This window comes from Talpa europaea (assembly GCF_964194135.1).
Source record: "Talpa europaea genome assembly, chromosome: 1".
Taxonomy (NCBI): domain Eukaryota; kingdom Metazoa; phylum Chordata; class Mammalia; order Eulipotyphla; family Talpidae; genus Talpa; species Talpa europaea.
Window position 1 is genome coordinate 144,353,459 of NC_140073.1, and position 18,417 is coordinate 144,371,875.

Sequence of the window (18,417 nt, forward strand, 5' to 3'; positions counted from 1 at the left end):
CCCGCTGCTCCCCTCAGCAGTGTACTTCGGTCCTTCTGCCTGCTCTGCTCCCTGCTCTGGCTCTGGTGAATTCTCTCACCCTCCCGTGCTTCTGACTATACCCAGTGCATGTATAAACAAACAAACAAACAAATAAATAAATAAAACATGCCTCTATTTAAAAAAAAAAAAAAAAAGACAAGCGCAGTTTCTTCACGTGTCTCTAGGCTCCATGCGCCTCCTCCAGGTCTCCTGGCTCCATCCTGCTCCTTCCTCAGTCTCTTCTGCAGCTTCTCCTCTTCCTGCTCAGCTCCACCCTCCCTTGGGTGGGGCAGGGAACCTCCCCCTTTCCTGGGGACCACCCTGTTACAATCCCCCCTTTTAATTTTTATTCCACCATATCTATGGTGGCACAGATCCCATGGTGTAATATTAGGAGACAGTCTTTTTTCAGGGTTACAATGTGTGTAAGAGAAGCAACAATTAGTCAGCAGCATTGTCCATGAATGTCCAGTATGACAGTTTTACATTACTTGAAAATAGTCCATTATCCAAGCCAAAAGAAAAAAATTTGGAGCATTGGCTAAAACAAGATAGCAAATATATCAAAATCACAGGGAAAAAAATGTTAAAATGGTTCAACTTATGCAAAAACAAATTCTCTCAACCTTGATCCCAAACTTTTAACAGCATAGCAAAAGTTTGCAAACTAAATCTACTTTTAAACCATTTTTCCTATTTTTGCATAAAATCACAGGGCAGAAAATAACTAACAGCAATTTTTTAGCTGGCTTTGTTGAAATATTCCATACAGGATCAGAGCGAACCGGTGGCATCCAGTCGATGTATGCTTCAGGTATTAAAGTTGGTCTCATCAGACTCCACCTGGGCTTTCCTCTTCTCGAGGGTACCAGGGCATTTTCGTTGGCCGGGTTATCCAGTCCTGCCAATGGAGGCAAGCTTCCTCACCTTCTTTGGAGGTCTCTGGAACCCTACAAACAAGGCAAACAGGTTCTCCTCTTCTTGGTTCAGCTCTTTTTCAACTTTCTGGAAGAACTCCACACAAAGCCACACAATCAAACTCACGTCCAATTTTTTTGTTAAAACAGACAAAATCCCTATGGAAGTTATGCAAAAACAGACTCTGAAATAAGTAGCAAAAATTACTACCACTATTTGTATGCTGTGTTGGTATCAAGGGGAGAGAAAATGTGACAAGTTAGCTTTGCTAGGAAAAAAATTGCAACCTTTCTGCAGATCCTGGTTACTCAAAACAAAGCAAAACAAAACAAAAACTTCGTGGATTCAGGACAGAATGCATAAAAAAATTTCCAGTATTATGTCAAAGAAACCTTAGTAAATGTCAGGTGTATTTCCAGGTCTATTCAGTCCTTTGTAGGAAAGTTTTTTACTCTCAACAGTTCCATCAATAGGAATCTGTTGAGACCTTTTCTCCCTATATTTCCAGAAACAATTTCTGTAGATGTGAAACAATTGAATTATACAATATTACAAGGTGACAATCACCATTGACAATTTACATACATACCAGATACTACTGTTAACATTTTGTACATACCAAAGTTTTACCATTTTCCCAAGTGACAATGCTTCCCTTCCAGTTTTACTTCATTAGGTAAAAGCCAAATAGAACAAATTCATGTAATGCCTTCCCAGGAGGAAAAGGAGAAACTTCGTGGAGTGTCTCAGGAGCTCTACTGAGGTTCCACAAAATTTCCTTGCATCAGTCAAATGACAGGCTACCAAATTTGTACTTGAATTTAGATTTCTGGGAATATTTGCCATAAATATCAGAAAATTAACATAAACCACAATATTCAATCTCTATGAAGGCACCGGCTTAGTTCAGTAGCACAACGTTGACAATCAAACCATAACTTTTTGTTTTTCTCATAACTGGAGACTCTTTTTTTTCCTTTCCAACGTCTATGGGCACCATGTATATCAATTCGTCGATCACTGGAGGTCAAGACAGACACAAGGACATACAGACATACAACGTATAGACAAAGACAGTTTTTTTTTTTAGTTATGCCACGTAGAATATGTTATGTAACTGCAGTTTTACTCCATAGGCTCAGAAAAAAAATGTCAAAGTCCAAAAAAAATGTGGAGTGTTGCTGGCAGAAAAATTTCCGGTTGTCATCCTACAAACCTAAGACTTTGGAAATAGGAAGGAAAAGTTTTATTAATCACAAGAGTTACACGACCTTGTTTATCACATTAGGGTTTTCAGTGTTGAAGACTTTTTGTTAGAAGTCAATCCTGGGGTATTCTGTACAGCAACTGAAAGAATAAAAGTAACAGTTAACTTTTAAGCAAAAGGAGTCATTTCTTGTTAGCCACCAAGCAGGCACTCCTTGGGTTTCCTGGAATAGAACCTGAAAAAGCAAAATCAAATTATCAGTAATTAACTTTCAATTAAAAGGAGTCATCTCCTTACTTCTGTTAGCCACTCTGGGACAGAAGCTGAAAGAGCAGATTAAACATCTAAGCACAGATTACACCTCCCCCACACTAGGGAGGGACAACAACAACACAGGTATGAAAACCTGGTACAGTTACATGATGCACCCTAAAGAGTGCTTTCCATAACAGACCTTCCTCAGTAGGAAGCAGAAACTTAGAATCTTGTCTTACACCAGCAATTGAACAAATTCAGGATTCAAAATGGCAAACATGCCCAAAACAAATTGTGTAGACAAAATTCACAGCAGCAAATCCTTTCAGACTCAGACAAAATCTTGTTAATTTTTCTGATCCAGACTTTGCAAAAATTCAAGTTATCTCCAAGAATCCATCAAGGCTACCAGCAATTTCCAGTTACTGCTTAAGGCTACTCTTTACTTAACACCCAGGCATACATTTGCTAATTTAAACACCACTGCTCCACAATTGGCTTGCAAAATCCATCAGGCAGAGAGCAGGAAGTAGCCAAAGACAAAGCAACTTACCACTGAAGAACCATTATTGCCTTTAGAAATGCTAATGAGACAGTAGAGATTACAAAAAAGAAAGAAAAAAAAAAAGTTCCAAAGTCCTAGCAACAAGAACCTCTGATTTTTACAAGAGCCCGCCAAGTGGCCTCAGACGCCATCTTTGATCTGGCCACATGGTACAATGTACTGCCTAATCTTTTGAGTAAAACTGGCACAGAAAAAATTTCCACAAATTAAAACCTCTTAGCAAGTCACTACAAACAAATTAGACACAGACACACAGATCTTCACAAAGCCCAAGCCAGTTTTTCAACAGCAAATCGACATATGAAACAAACACACTGGAGAAACCAAAAATCACAATTGCGCTTATGGTAGCCAGTGCTATAGGGAAGCCCAATTTCCCCATGGGGCTGACTAACCACGGATGGCTCTGTCCTAAATCACGTTGGATGCCAAATCTGTTATAGGACAGGGAGAGGGGCAGCCCAAGCCCCGCAAACCTGCCTATTCTAAATGGGTTCTGCCATCCGCCGCATCAACACAAAACATAGGAGACTTTAATGGGAAGGAACTTTAATTAGGAAACAATACAGGTAAGGCAAAGAATCTAGTTTCTAAATGAAGCACCCAAAGTTACCCGTCCCCTCGTGGGTAAAAGTCCATCCAAATGGGATTGGCCCAGAGCAAGGCCCCAAAGCCTGCCACAAGTCTAAAGCATCTTCCAGTGGGGACCCACAGAAAAGGGCCAGAAACAACCAGACAAGCCCGGAAGGAAAGGAGCAAAATCAACATCAAGATAAAAGCTGCCCTTGTCACCTCCCCATGGGTCTCACCCACATCTGTGTCACCCAGTCCACGACCAAAAGACAAGCGCAGTTTCTTCACGTGTCTCTAGGCTCCATGCGCCTCCTCCAGGTCTCCTTCTGGCTCCATCCTGCTTCTTTCCTCAGTCTCTTCTGCAGCTTCTCCTCTTCCTGCTCAGCTCCACCCTCCCTTGGGTGGGGCAGGGAACCTCCCCCTTTCCTGGGGACCACCCTGTTGCAAGTTACCCACGAGGGGTTGGGTAACTTTGGGTGCTTCATTTAGAAACTAGATTCTTTGCCTTACCTGTATTGTTTCCTAATTAAAGTTCCTTCCCATTAAAGTCTCCTATGTTTTGTGTTGATGCGGCGGATGGCAGAACCCATTTAGAATAGGCAGGTTTGCGGGGCTTGGGCTGCCCCTCTCCCTGTCCTATAACACTTCCAGGGTTTCTTTCTACTTGGAGATACTGCCTACTATTTACTTCCCATCTTTAAGACTTCCCCCATTTCCTTTCACCCTTCAGTTATAGTCTCCTATGATTGATATTTAGCTTTAAGCCCATAAATTGTAAACTTAAATCTCTCTGTGTGCATTTTTATATGACAACCTAAAGGAAGGAGAGGTGATGATAAACCATATAAATGGGGAAAGAGATATATCTTTACATTACAACCTGTCTACGTTTTACTCCTTTTAAAAGAGCATTTACATGGGGCAGAAGTGATGACTTAGGCAGAGGGAGGCTCAAAATTAAGATGCTCTGATTTCAAGGAACTGGCGTCCAACTTGCCAAATACTCCCTTGGACTCCTCTTGAGAAATCCCTGCCATGAAAACTGCTGTGCCTGTTAGGCCCTGACTCACAAAGGATCATTGCCCCCTTTGTGATAAAGCCAAGGAAGTGCTGAAGGTGGGGTTTTTTTTTGTTTGTTTGTTTTTTTAATTAGAAATCGCAGTTCCAGAAAATTCTGCTTGGTATGAAATTTGGCATGATGATGCTATCTCAAAGCTTGAAAAAAATCTCCAGAAATTTCAGCAGAAAAGTTCTGGAGGCTTAGTGTCTCCACATTTTCTGCCCTTTCTGCCCAAGAGACATCTTCCTAAGGAAATGACCATTCCCTTTGTCACTTCCAGCAGCCCTAAGAATGTTCTGAATTCAGTGGTGCTAAGTAAATGTTGACATTCCTCTTTCAAATGATGGAAGAGGAGGGCAAGTAATTTACATATTTCCCCAGAAAAACAGAATATTGTCTGAAAAAGAAGAGTAGTGAGGAAGAGCTTGCCATACTGGATGTAAAATGTATTCTAGAGCTATGGTAGTTAAAATATCTGACACTAACACAGGGCTAGACACATCAATGCAACAGAATACATAATCCAAAGCTAAACTCAGGCATATGTGAGATTTTAATATGTAATAAAGGCACCATTTCAAATCCATCAGGAAAAAATGGATTAGGTAGTAAGTTATTTCAGTACAACTAGGTAGTAATTTATATGAAGGAAAAAAAAAATGTCATTCTCTATACTCCAAAGTGATTTTAAAAGTTAAGGAAAAAAGAAATCATGACAAGCTTAGAAAAGGGGACAATTTTAAGGTGTTAAGAATTTGGTGGGCCTCGGGGCCTCCCTGGTGGTGCAAGGGTTAAGTCTCAGTAATATGAAGCTATCTGCAGCCACTGCAGTATGAGTTTGATCCCTAGCCAGGCAGGTGACCCACATGAGGACTCATCAGAGTCCTCAGGCCTTAGCCCCTAAGCCACCAGCAGGCCCACAAAACTCTTTTATTTAATTTTATTTTATTTTTAAGATTTTTAAAAATTTTATTTGTGCATACAAGAGTTGGAGTACAGGCCGGAGGTGCAGGGGGGGTGGTGAAGGTGAAAGGACTCAACAGAGACAGAGTGGGGAGCAGGATAGGTAGATTGAAATACACTGCTTAGGGGAGCAGGGGGTGTGACAGGAGAGGTGTGCTGTGCCATGTGAGTCACCTCCCTAGCAGGGCATCGAACCTGTGCTTCAGTGGCTGCGGACAGCTTCACAGTGCTACAACTAAACCCCTTGCACCACCAGGGAAACCCCAGAAAAATACACTATTAATAAGTGACTTCTGGGAAGGAAATAGGACAGATGTTGTGTACAGGACTTTCACCTTATATGTGAAGCTAAATTTTTTTACAATAAAAATGTATTCACACATTGCCTGCATAATGAAAAACCTAATTCACATATGACAGTAGCCAAATATTAAATAAAAACACTTGAAGAAAATATGAGTATTGGGTTGGGTTGAGAATATCTTTTCAGAGAGAGGCCTGAAAAAGATTCATTCATCTGACGCCATTTAAGCTTTTGAATGTAAGAGAAATTAAGAAAAAGAATGAGCACAAATAAGATTGAAAAGACAAGTGAGAAAAAGAGAACATATTTGTAGCGCAATATATTTTCCATGGCAAAATTGTTAAAACTATGAAGAGGTAGCTCACATACACAGAACTGTGAATAATTAGTAAACACATAAAAAGATACCTAACTTCAGGGGCCTCCCTGGTGACATAGGCAGTTTTCTTGCCCGCTGCTCCCCTCAACAGTGTATTTCGTCAGTCTGCCTGTTCTGTTCCCCGCTCTGTCTCTGGTGAATCCTCTCACCCTCCCGCACATCTGGCCTGTACCCCAGTTCTTGTATAAATAAAATAAATCTTTAAAAAAAAAAAAGATACCTAACTCACTACTGACCAAAGAAATTCAAGTCACAACCATAACTGGCTATTGCATGTCTTATGCGGATAATGATTATAAAAATGGAAACTCCCAATTTCAGTAAAAATGTGAGGCAACATGCCCTTTCTCACACTTTGTAAGTATGCGTGTCAGCTCAGTGCTTTGAGAGAACCACTTGGCTATACATCACAGTGTGAAAGGCAGCATGGTTTTTGACTCAGCTACCACATTTTAAGAAATGTGCCCTTATGGGACTCCCTGGTGGCGCAATGTGTTAAGATGCAGCCTGTGAAGCTATCCGTGGCTACAGCAGCACGAGTTCGATCCCCGATCTGGCCATGGAGATAGCCACATGGCGCAGCAGACCTCTCCTGTCTCCCCTGCTGCTCCCCTCAGAAGTGTATTTCAGTCAGTCTGCCTCTTCTGTTCCCCACTCTGTCTCTGGTAAATCCTCTCACCTCCCCACACCTCTGCCTGTACCCCAGTTCTTATATGCATAAATAAATAAATCTTAAAAAAATAGAAAAGAAATATGCCCTCAGGAGACAAGTGGGAAAGACCTGACATATGGCGCTCACCACAGCACTGTTTATGATCATACAGTACAGAATACAACCTGCATAAACAACAGCAGGAGATTAAGTAAACTGTGACAAGTCATTTTATTGAAATATTACAGACCATGAAATGGATGCAGGGATCTACATTTACTGACATAAAAAATAACCATAATAATGTAAAATAGCAGGTTAAAATGTTAAAATATGTCCCATTTGCATAAGAGGGAGAGAGACTTGATAGAGCTGTCTGCTTCCTGTCCTTCACATCTCAACTTGTAGCCATCTCTTCTGAGGAATTCATCTGAGCCTGCCCCACAGCGCCCTCAGCCACTTACAATTTCTTCATAGCATTTGTTCCACTGGATCCTTTTCTTGTTACTTCTTTATTTTGTATCTTCTCAATAAGAGGCTACGGTGTTCACTGCTAGACCCCCCAGCACCTGCCATAGTGCTGTGTATGCAGTAGGCGGTCACTAGATACACATGGAATGCGTGTATGTGTGGATGCAAGAAACTTTTAGAGTGTTTACTAAAATGTTAATGTGGTGGGATTTAAAATAATCAGTTTGACTCTTCTTAGTAATTTTCTGAGTTGTCTAGGTGGCTACAAGAGGGGGGATGCAGGGAAGGAAGAAGGAAGGAGAGGGAGAAAATGAGGCTGAGTAGCGTCTGGAAAAGGAGGACTGTACGTCTACAGTCCTGCCCAACTCCACCAGACATCTCCAGAGTGTCTTCACTCCCTCCCCCTTCAAAAGTGGTTTCCAAATCCCTAGGCTTTAAGAATGTTTCTTGCTGGACAAGGGAGTTTAGATGCCTCTGGAGGCCAGCCAGCATGTGTGTGTACGTACACACAGATCATAGATCCACCTGTGTCCACACACTCACAGCGTCCATCCAAGAGCATTTAGAGAGCACTTCTCTATCATTTGCATAATGGCCATTAACTTGCTCATGTCCTTTACTTAAGTAAGGAGAACTAGCATGGAACCTGATATGTTCCCCCTCCATAAATGTTTTAAAAATTAACCAAAAAAGCAACCATTTCCATGTTTGTCTTGGGTTGCCAATAAGAGTACAACTAAATACATAAGACACAAGTGTGGCAACTAAATCCTCCTAAATGTTTGACATTTTTCTTTTCAAATGTTCTTGTTTGGGGCCTCCCTGGTGGCGTAGGGGTTAAGCATCAGCACTATGAAGCAAACCATAACTGCTACTGGGATGGACTTCAATCCCGGCCAGGGAGTTACCCACATGGTGCAGCAGACCTCTCCTGTTTCACCCGCTGCTTCCCTCAGCAGTGTACTTCGGTCATTCTGCCTGTTCTGCTTCCCACTCTGTCTCTGGTGGATCCTTTTACCAACCCCCACCCTGCACCTCTGGCTTACACCCAGTTCTATGGAAAAATAAACAAAATCTTCAAAAAACCCCCACAGAGCTGGCATTTACCTCTCTTTTTGGCATTGTCGGGGCTCTGGCAAGCATCAAGCAGGATGTTCATGCAACATTACGGCAGCACGGAAGATGGCAGAAAGAGGACTTCCAGCTGAATTTCTTGGATTTTCTAGGTAGGTGGTCATATTGTCTATAACAAGGACATTTTAATATTGTCCTTTGCAATATTTGCATGGAGCACATATCTTATTGCATTGACTAGGACCTCTAATAGAATGTTCGGTGGCAGCAATGATGACAGGGTTGGGAGAGATAAACACATCCTTCCTTTGCTCCTGACTTACGGGATGCTCATATTTCACCAACTGCTTTTTCATTTGTCTTTCAAAATTGAATGTTCTGTTTTATGTATATTGCTATGTGATAAATCACCTCAAATCATTTCTTTTTGGAAACTAAAAAAAACTTTAATCAAATTAATTATTCAAATCGCCTGTCTTGTGTGGACTACTAACTGAGCCATGTTGGCCTCCACAGCTCTGGGCATGTGCAATTTGAGGATAGAAGGTTGGGGGGCTGCTGCTGAAAGTGCCTCTGAGACTCGTTTCTTCTCCTGATATTTATTTATTTATTTAAATATTTATTTATTTATGCATATAATAACTGGGGTATAGGCCAGAGGCATGGGGAGGGTGAGAGGATTTACCAGAGACAGAGCGGGGAGCAGAACAGGCAGACTGACTGAAATACACTGCGGAGGGGAGCAGCGGGCGAGACAGGAGAGGTCTGCTGCGCTATGTGGGTTTCTCTCTGGCCAGCCGGGGTTCGAACTCATGTTGCAGAGGCCGCGGAGGCTGGCTGCGGATTGCTTCATAGTGCAGTGCTTAACTTGTGCCACCAGGCAGTGTGATGTGATATACAGAACAAAAGACGAGAACGAAGTTGGAGTCCCTACTCTCCCACTTTACTAAGACAGCTACTCCATCTCTGGGTGTCGGTTTTCTCATCTATCCGATGGAACCAAGGGTCTTGGATATGTTGTGTCTCTCAAAAGGCTGTGATGAGAAAGACCATATGACTGTGGCTGGGGTAACCACCACAGCACTATTAGTAAATCCCGCCAGGGGGGTCCGCAAAGTGAGACAGAGTCTGTGGGCTGCTCTGACCAGCTCTGCTGGCCCCTGTGGCAGTGGAGGCTGCGAGGCCTAAACCTCCCGGGAGCCCTGTGACCTGGGCGACATGTGTTTACTCCTTGCTGCCAGGCCTCAGCCCCAGTGGGGCCCAGCGCCTCTCTCCAGAATGCCAGCCAGGGGACTTGTTTTAGTTACTGGTGTAGAGATACTGTGCCAGGCCGACCGCACACAGCAGCGTTCTTCATTTTAAGCCTTTGAGCCAGCAGCCTAGACCCCTCTTGGGACAATGCTTTCCAGGGATTCCCCTCCCCAGACTGGCTGGGGCCAGCAGAAAGGAAAGCTGAGCAGCCTCCACAACTCACCTACTCTGTGCCCAGTGTGGGGAGAGGTCATCTGAGGACACTAGGCCTGAAGACCCTCCAAACTACTTGTGAGGATGTGGAGTCATGTGCACACATGAGTGTCAGTGCCTGTACTAACTCCCACGCCACAGCGGTGGTGGAAAATTCCTGAGGTCTGTGGCAAACCGGGGCCCTGTGATAGGCTCACTAGGGGACCTTGAGACTTTCCCTCCTCATGTGTCGTCTGTCATACAGGAAGGTTAACCACCCTGCTATTAAAGAGGCCGTTGAAAGTCGCAGGTAAATCTATGTCTATCGATGTGCTTTGCAGGCTGTCCAGCACAGCACACAGCACACACATAAAGCAGTCCGGACCTGGCCTGGCCCTCGGTGCGTGGTCACGAGTGTCCCCTAGAAGCTGTCTTTTTGCCAAGGTGTGTCAAAGGCAGGAAACCAAGAGGAGAGGGCCGGGAGATTAAGAAGGTGATCCTAGGAAAGGAGGCTGTGACCCAAATGTTACCATCAGACCGTCTCTGAATTTCCTATTTCCCCACCTGGTGTCACCCCAGATCCATCCAGGCTGCGAGATTACAAAAAAAGGACTGCACTGCCTGGAGCCTCCCTGACAACCTCCTGCTGTGTTGCTAAGCAACTTGGCCTCTTCCAGGAAAAGGAACCACACGCTCAGGGTCTGGCCTTCCAGTCTCCTTTAGCTTTTTCCTTCTTCCCCATCTCAAGAGAGGAGCTTCTCTGACTCGTGGAAGACAGTTGGGGTGCAGAGGTAGAGAATTATACTGGTGAGAAATGGTTTGCGTTTGCACCAGGTCTCTGACGTGAGTTTGTCAATGCCGGGGGAAGGATGCTTAGGGAGCAGCCCTCAGTGCTGGGCTTCATATAAATGTCACCCCTGTGTAGGGCCACCCTCGTGGTGCAAGGGGTTGGGCACAGCACTGTGAAGCTATCCATAGCCTCTGCAGCACGAGTTTGATCCCCCGCCAGTCAGGGAGGTGACCCACATAGCGCAGCAGACCTCTCCTGTCTTGCCCGCTGCTCCCCTCAGCAGTGTATTTCAGTCAATCTGCCTGTTCTGTTCCCCACTCTGTCTCTGGCGGATCCTCTCATCCCCTGCACCTCTGGCCAGTACCCCAGTTCTTGTATGAATAAATAAATCTTTAAAAAAATGTAACCCCTTTGTGGGCCTCCCTGGTGGCACAAGGATAGCCTATGAAGTTATACACAGCCACTAAAGCACGAGTTTGATCCCTGGCAAGGGAGGAGACCCATATGGTGCAGCAGACCTCTCCTGACTTGCCCGCTGCTCCCCTCAGCAGTGTATTTCAATTTGCCTGTTCTGTTCCCCACTCTTCTCTGGTGAATCCTCTCATGCCCCACACCTCTGGGCTGTACCCCAGTTCTTGTATGCATAAATAAATAAATCTTTTAAAAATGTAACCCCTTTGTGCCTCAGTTTCCTCATATATAAAATGGGAGAAAATCATAATGTCTACTTCAGAGGATTGTTGGAAAGATTGAGCGTGATTTGGGTGGCATCACTAATGGTAATATAAATTGCTATAACAAGAAAACCTCCAAATACCATTCAATAGTCCAGTGCACACTGGTGGGTGCCTTCTCTCCATGTGAGGGTGTAAGTTACAGTAACCTTTCGTATGCAGCTCTGCCTTTGCTTTGGAATCAGTGCCTCTCTGGATTCAAGAACAGAGAGGGAACAGCATGGAGGAGGCACATCCTCTTCTAAATGCTTTGGCTTGGAGACAACACAGGTTATTGTTTCCATCCACACTTTGCTGACAAAAACAAGTCAGAAGGCCCTATTGAGATGCCAGGAGAGTTGGAAAAGCAGCTTCCTGGTGGCAGCTACAGAGTTTACCAAACCCCTTCCCAGTGGCAGCTGTGCTACAAGAAATGAGAAGCATGCAGCGTAGGGGGAGAGGGGCCGTGTCTACCACTTTGAGAAAAATCATATATAGGATAATAGTGGGGTATTACTGAGTGTGAGAAGTATGTCAAGTACGATTGTTAATATTATTTTTATTTAATTCCCACAATAACCATAGGAAGTAAGCATTACTATTATCCACATTTTAGAGGAGAAAACTAGGCCCCCAATGATGTGCTATTCCCAAAGTCACACATTTGGTAATTAGCTGAGATCCTATAATTCTAAATTCAGCACCATCTCTTGTTAATCCATAGCGGCCTGAGTATGGGAGGCTGGCCAGTCAGGAGGGTTGTTCTTGGCAAAGTTGACCAGGTGGGCCCAGAACTGGCCTGGAAAAGTAGGTGTGATCATTCTAGTTCCTTCCCAGGGCACATAGGAGGCATCTGAATGGGGCTAGAGAGTGAAGAGGCAAAGCTTGCTCTAGGGGCTGTTTTTGTTTGTCTAATAGTAGAAAACACTGTTGTATGTACCAAGATACTTATTTTTTAAAATAATTATTTATTTATGCATACAAGAACTGGGGTACAGGCCAGAGGTGGGGGTGGTGAGAGGATTCACCAGAGACAGAGCAGGGAACAGAACAGACAGATTGACTGAAATACACTGCTGAGGGGAGCAGCGGGCGAGACAGAGGAGAGGTCTGCTGCGCCATGTGTGTAGCTCCCTGGCCAGGGATCAAACTTGTGCTACAGTGGCTGAGGATTGCTTCATAATGCTATGCTTAACCCCTTGTGCCACCAGGGAGGACACAGTCATTTCATTTAAAGATCTAAGGAAGGGCCTCCCTGGTGGCACAAGGGGTTAAGCATAGCATTATGAAGCTGTCGGAAGCCTCTGCAGCATGAGTTTGATCACCCCGGCTGGCCAGGGAGCTACCCACACGGCACAGCAGACTTCTCCTGACTCGCCCCCTGCTCCCCCCAGCAGTGTACTTTGGTCAGTCAGTCTGTTCTGTTCCCCACTCTGTCTCTTGTGAATCCTCTCAACCCCACACCTCTGGCCTGTACCCCAGCTCTTCTAGGCATAAATAAATCTTTAAAAAAAATAAAGATCTAACAATAGGGCATCATACTCTTTGCCAGGAAATTTCATGTGTTATGTTCAGTCTGTAGTAGTTAGCTGCCTAGATCTTTCTGAATCCTGATTCAGGGCATTCCTTCGGCCTCCCAGCTTCCTGCCCCTTTCATAGACACCCTTTACTTCTCCTTCCCAGTCCCTGAGATCTTCACTGGATTGGACTCCTCTGCTCGGTGGAATACATGGGCCTCGCCCTGGAATGCATGGGACTCAAGGTCTATGGGGCATAATGGCTTGCAGCGCGCTTGTGTCAGAAGGTTACGTGACTGAAGCACAGGGGAAAGGCAGGAGATTATAATGGGACTATGGGTGATTTCCCCATACACTTTTTATCCCGCTAATATTTAATGGAGGCCTTATAGGTGTGTTTTCCAAATGTTCTCTACTGAGTGTGCATTAGATGAAAAAAGAACAAAAAATAAAGAGAAACCCAAATGAAAAGGAATAAAGACTCTTCCCTGTTGGGGCCTGGATAAACTCCTCAGCACTCCTTGGGAAGGGGCAGTCAGGCTCCCCAGTCACATTTCTGTCCTGCTTTCCACCTGCACCTCCCCACAGTGCGCAGGGCAGTCTCCACACCGCATTCTCCCACCAACAAGGGAAGAGGCTTTGGTGCAGGAAGAACCCCTTTCCCCCCAAGACTTATGGGGGGAGAACGCGCCTGAGGCGTGCCTGGGTGTGCAGCTCTCATTTCCGCTACCACTTCAGGCACCTTCTCTTCCCTCCCCCTCGACACGTGTCGTTTCCGCGTCAGGGAACTTGCTTGAGGCCGTCTGGGCCAGCGGTTTCGCGGGAGGCTTGGGGAGAGCATAGGACGACACGACAGGACCCCCACGGGCACAGCATGCGGAACAGTGGGAACCCACAGGGCCCAGCCTGAGAAGCACCTGCTTGGCCCAGTTCCCCGAGTCCCCGAAGCCAGGCCAGATGCAAGGCCGGACTTATTGCTTTCACCCGTCCTCTGAAGGCCAAAGCAAGCCTGCAAGCTTCCTTCCACGCACTCCTGCAGTCCCCCGCCGCCCTGCGCGTCGTGGGTGTGAAGCCCGGCCCGGGCTGGCCTCCTCCCGCCAGCAGAGGGCGCGCGCCACCCGCAGAAGGAGGGGCCGCCCCGAGCCCGGACGGGGAGCTCCGGCTCCAGGCGCCACCGGAGGGGGCCCGGGTGGGGTGGGGGGGGGCTGGGGGGGGCTGGGGGGGCCTGGGAGGGTTCCCCCTTTTGAAAATCTTAATAACGTGGGGGCGGGGCAGTTTGTGAGTGTGGCGAGAGAAAAGCAGAGCGAAGCTGGGATGCGCGGGAGGGAGGTGGGTGGGGGAGGCGCAGAAGAGGGTGCGGGAGCGCGGAGCGGAGACGGGTGGGGTGGGTGAGCGGCCCGGGTGCGACGGGGGAGGGGGAGGCAGGTGCGGGCCGCGGGGGCGCGGGGGGAGCTGTGGGCGGAAGGCGCCGCGCGATTGGGCGCCCGGGGGCTGCAGCTGGGCCTCTCCCTCGGGGCTGAGCCCGCCCCCCGGGGCCTCCCGACTCCGCTCGGGGGCGAGCCCCCTGCGCCCTCCTCTCTCCGCGCTTCCTTGGCAGCCTCTCTGCTCCGGCCCGAGCCGGGCAACACCCTCGCCCCCTCCGCCCCCCACCAAAGGTTCTAGAGCAGCAAAGAACCCAAAGAGGAGGCAGCGGGACTTTGGCAGCTTTAATGGCTCTGAAAGGACGTGAATATACACCAGGCCGTGCTGCGAGGGGCTGGGGTGGGAGGGAGGCGGTGGGCGAAGCGCGTCGAGGCCGGAGGGCAGAGGCCCCGAGCGCGCCCGCGGAGCTCCCGGAGGGCGCAGCTGTGCGGTTTGCGGCGCCAGCGCGCTGGGCGGAGCACCCCGCGAGGGAGACCGAGAATGAGAAAAGATCTGGAATTCGAAAGACAGGGGCAGAGAGCGCGGGCGGCGGCCTGCGGGGGCCAGGCCCGCGCACAGGTGGCCGGGCGGGAAGACAGGGCGGGCCCGGGCATCTGGGGTCTGGAAGAAAATGGAGATTCAAGGACGCGGGGCTGGGAAGGGAGGCCACTCACCCTCCCCCGCGGCTGAGGGGGACGAGGCAGGCCAAATTCGGGGTTCCTGGGAGATTGAGGGGACTTATGACCCTCCCCCCCGGGGCTGGGCGCCGCGGGGGAGCAGAATCCGAGGTCAAAGAACCGGTGGGGGCGGCTCGGGCCCGCTCTCCGGACGCGCGCAGGCCGGGGCCGGGTTCCGTCTGGGGTCGGGGCCGCCCGTCTAGTGGTAGTGACCCCCCAAGTGCGAGGCGGCGGCCACGGCGCCGAAAGGCCCGGGCGGGGGCTGCAAGCCGGGGCTGGGGTACAGCGCAGCGGTGGCGGCCGCCGTGGCGGCGGGGCCCGGGCCGGGCCAGTAGGAGAAGCCGGCGGGCGCGACGCCCGCCGAGGCGGCCATGAGGTTGAGCTTGGAGAGGCCGGGGAAGGGCAGCGGGGCCAGGCCGGCGGGCAGCTTGTAGAGCGCGCCGTCCTGGGCGGCTGCCGCGGCGGCCGCGGCCGCGGCGGCGTGGGCGTGCGCGGGGGGCGGCTGGCAGGCCTGCGCCAGGCCCTGGAAGTCGAAGCGGTAGGCGTAGCGCTTGCCGTGCACCTTGCTCATGATGTTCTTGTCGTAGTAGTAGCGCAGCGCGCGGCTGAGCTTGTCGTAGTTCATGTTGGGCTTGCTCTTGCGCTCGCCCCAGCGCCGCGCCACCTCGTCGGGGTCGGTGAGCTTGAACTCGCCGTGGCCGCCCTCCCAGGCGATGCAGCCGGCGTTGGCGCGGTCGGCCAGCAGCTCCAGCAGGAACTGCCACAGCTGGATCTGCCCGCTGCCTGTGGGAGGGAGGGCGGTCAGCCAGGGGGGGGGAGGCTGGGGGTGGGGGAGAGGTGAGGCAGGAGACGGAGCCGGTGTCCAAGAGGGAAAAGGCTGGTCCAGCCGCACAGCTGGGCACCGCTGGGGCGGCTGGCCAGGGAGGAGTCGGTGGGCAGAGCAGCCCCTGGCCTTTACCGCGCTTTGCCCAATGCAAAGACCTTCCCGCTTGGGACGGCTTGGCTCCTCCGCTGCCGGGCTTTGTGAGAATGGGGGAAGGAGGCACCCTTATTCAGACAACCTGCACCACAACTGCACTGACTGCCCAGCCCAGGTGGCTGGACTGCCCCTTCCCAGCTGGACCACATCCAGAAGGTCCAGGGGAAGGCAGGCGTGCACAGCAAGACCACCTGCCCACTGGACAGACAGCCCCAAAGGCGTACAGGTGCACCAGCCCCACCTGAGATGGAGCAGAGGTGGTGGCTGGCACACAGGATGGGAAGGGAAGCCCCGAGGCCCTGTGAGTGAAAGGAGGGGCAAGCCCTGTGTTCCCTACCCACCTCTGCCTGGCGATTTGGAGTGCTGAGCCGGCTCTACACCAGTTCTGCCTTTTTTTTTTTTCCCCCTTCGGAACAGGTTTCCTGGAGCGAGAAGGTGTCCTGTTTCCCAGGGGCTTGGTGCACGGCTCTGAGAATGGAGGTGCGCCCTGGAAACCGCTGTGCCTGGTTCCCTGCCTCCCCCCTTCTTTGGTCTGACTACCAGTTCTTTGCCCCTCCTGATTTGGGGATTGCTGGAAGCAGAAGATTTTTCCCAGAATGTGTAGGTGCTGAAAGTGGGACCCCTCCACCTCAGAACACCTTCTCCCCCATCTTGAAGTGTCAGATGTTGAGAAAAATCTTGATACAATTATTTCCACAACTCTTTTAGAATAAGATGGATTTTCTTTAAAGACATCTGAGTATTGCTTCAAACCTAGTGAAGCTTTCTCCCTTTTTCAACTACTCAGAACCAGACACAGCCCTCCACTCTAATTTCACCCCCAACTCCACACCAGTCCAGCAAGGCACTGTCCGGCTCCAAGTGAGGAAGATCGAATTTTAGGGTCAGAAGCAAGGGACAGTTTGGATGAAAAATGTGCAGTGGCACTTATGGCTGGGCGACCTCAGTGGCTTGGAAATCTGTTCCTGTTTGACTTTGTATTTCCTTTTGGATAAAGCAATCACCGACTTTGTATTTTGTGGTTACTGTAACTTGGTGAGGTCTAGGATACCAACGGGATCATGGGCTGTGGGGAGGTTTTGCCTGGAAAGCCAGCTAGGATTCAGTCAACAGGGCAGTGCCTAGAATAATTTACCCACCTGCGGTGCAGCGGTGGAGAGCCTGGAAGCAACTGCATTGACCCAGCAGACTTGGGAGGGGGGTCAGTGAGGGATTAGCGGGGCAGGACACTGGCCCTGGTGCTAGTGATGACCCAGACAGGAGTGGCCAGGGTGTAATTTTCCTGTCCGCATACTGGGCAGTGCTGCGGCCTCTCACTCCTGCTGCCAGGGTCTCAGCCCGGAGCCCACAGCATGAGCACTATTTGCAGTCCCTAGGGACCAGGGTCTAGGAGCCTCTCCATCTGGCCTGTCCTGCAAGTCCAGCCCCAGGACTTGGAAAATGCAGGAAGCAACACCAAGCAAAATTTACCCCCAGTTTCCCACACAATCATGCCCTGGACCCTCTATCCGAGAGATGGTTGTCACCTGTCCTTCTAGACGGGTCCCTCAGACCCTATCCATTGTCCTTGGCGCCACCCGTCCGCTGCGCTGGCCAGCTCACCTTTCTGTACCGCGGGACTCAGCGGCCCCCAACCAGGGCTCTTCCCTTCCTTGAAGAGACCGTCTCCGACGGGATCTGCAGCAGCAGGAGAAAACAGTCAGGCGGCCCGGGCAGGAGGTCGTGGGCTTGACGCGAGGGGTCCCGGGACAAGGCTCGAGGCGGGTGGGAGTGCCTGGGTTCCCGGGCGTGAGACTGGGGCCCCGAATCGCGGCTCCTCCTCCTGGAGCCTAACCCCGGAGCGCGCGGCGCAGAGCCCCTCCAGAACGCCCGAGTCAGGAAACGCGTCCAGGAAAAAGGAAATCCGCTTTCCGAACGGGCCGGCGGGAGCCTTATAAAGCCGAGCGAGTTTTGCGCCAGCCGAGCCGGATCGTGCGGAGCCCGTCGGAGAGCAGAGGCCGGCGCCGCGAGGGCTGGGGCCGTAGCCACACTCGGCGCACCGAGGTGAGGAGCCACGAGGGCGCCGGGCGACGCCCGCGGACACGGTCTCCCGGCACGGCCCGCGCACCGCGCCGCCCGCCGACCACGGAGCCTGCGCCCGGGCTCGCCGCCCCTGAGCCTGCGCCCGGCCCCCCGGGTCCCCAGCCTGCTCACTTCGAGTCCCCTGGACCCCACACTAACATCTCAGAGCTCTGCATCTGCCTTTGAGGTTCCCTAGTGCCCCGACTGCTCAGTGCTCCCAACAATTCGAGTCTCTGGGCCGCGCCCCCCTTCCCTTGGGCCCCTGCACCCCCTTCCCAAGCCTGAGCCCTGACTGCCCGCCCCGGGCCCGGGTGCCTCCAGCTCCCGGCTGGTCCCCGGTACCTGGCAGGTACATGTTGATCAGCAGGGGCTGGGAGGCGCCGCTCTGTCTCAT

General features: G+C 50.0%; 1 protein-coding gene across 1 annotated transcript; it reads right to left on the reverse strand.

Annotated features, from left to right (window-relative positions):
* Positions 1 to 15,182: 15,182 nt before the first annotated feature.
* FEV (FEV transcription factor, ETS family member) lies at positions 15,183 to 18,417 on the reverse strand (the record flags this gene model as incomplete). The annotated part of the gene is made up of 3 exons (XM_084241613.1): positions 15,183 to 15,766; positions 17,565 to 17,639; positions 18,366 to 18,417. The coding sequence occupies 3 exons, from the start codon at positions 18,415 to 18,417 to the stop codon at positions 15,183 to 15,185; spliced, it is 711 nt and encodes a 236-aa protein (XP_084097739.1).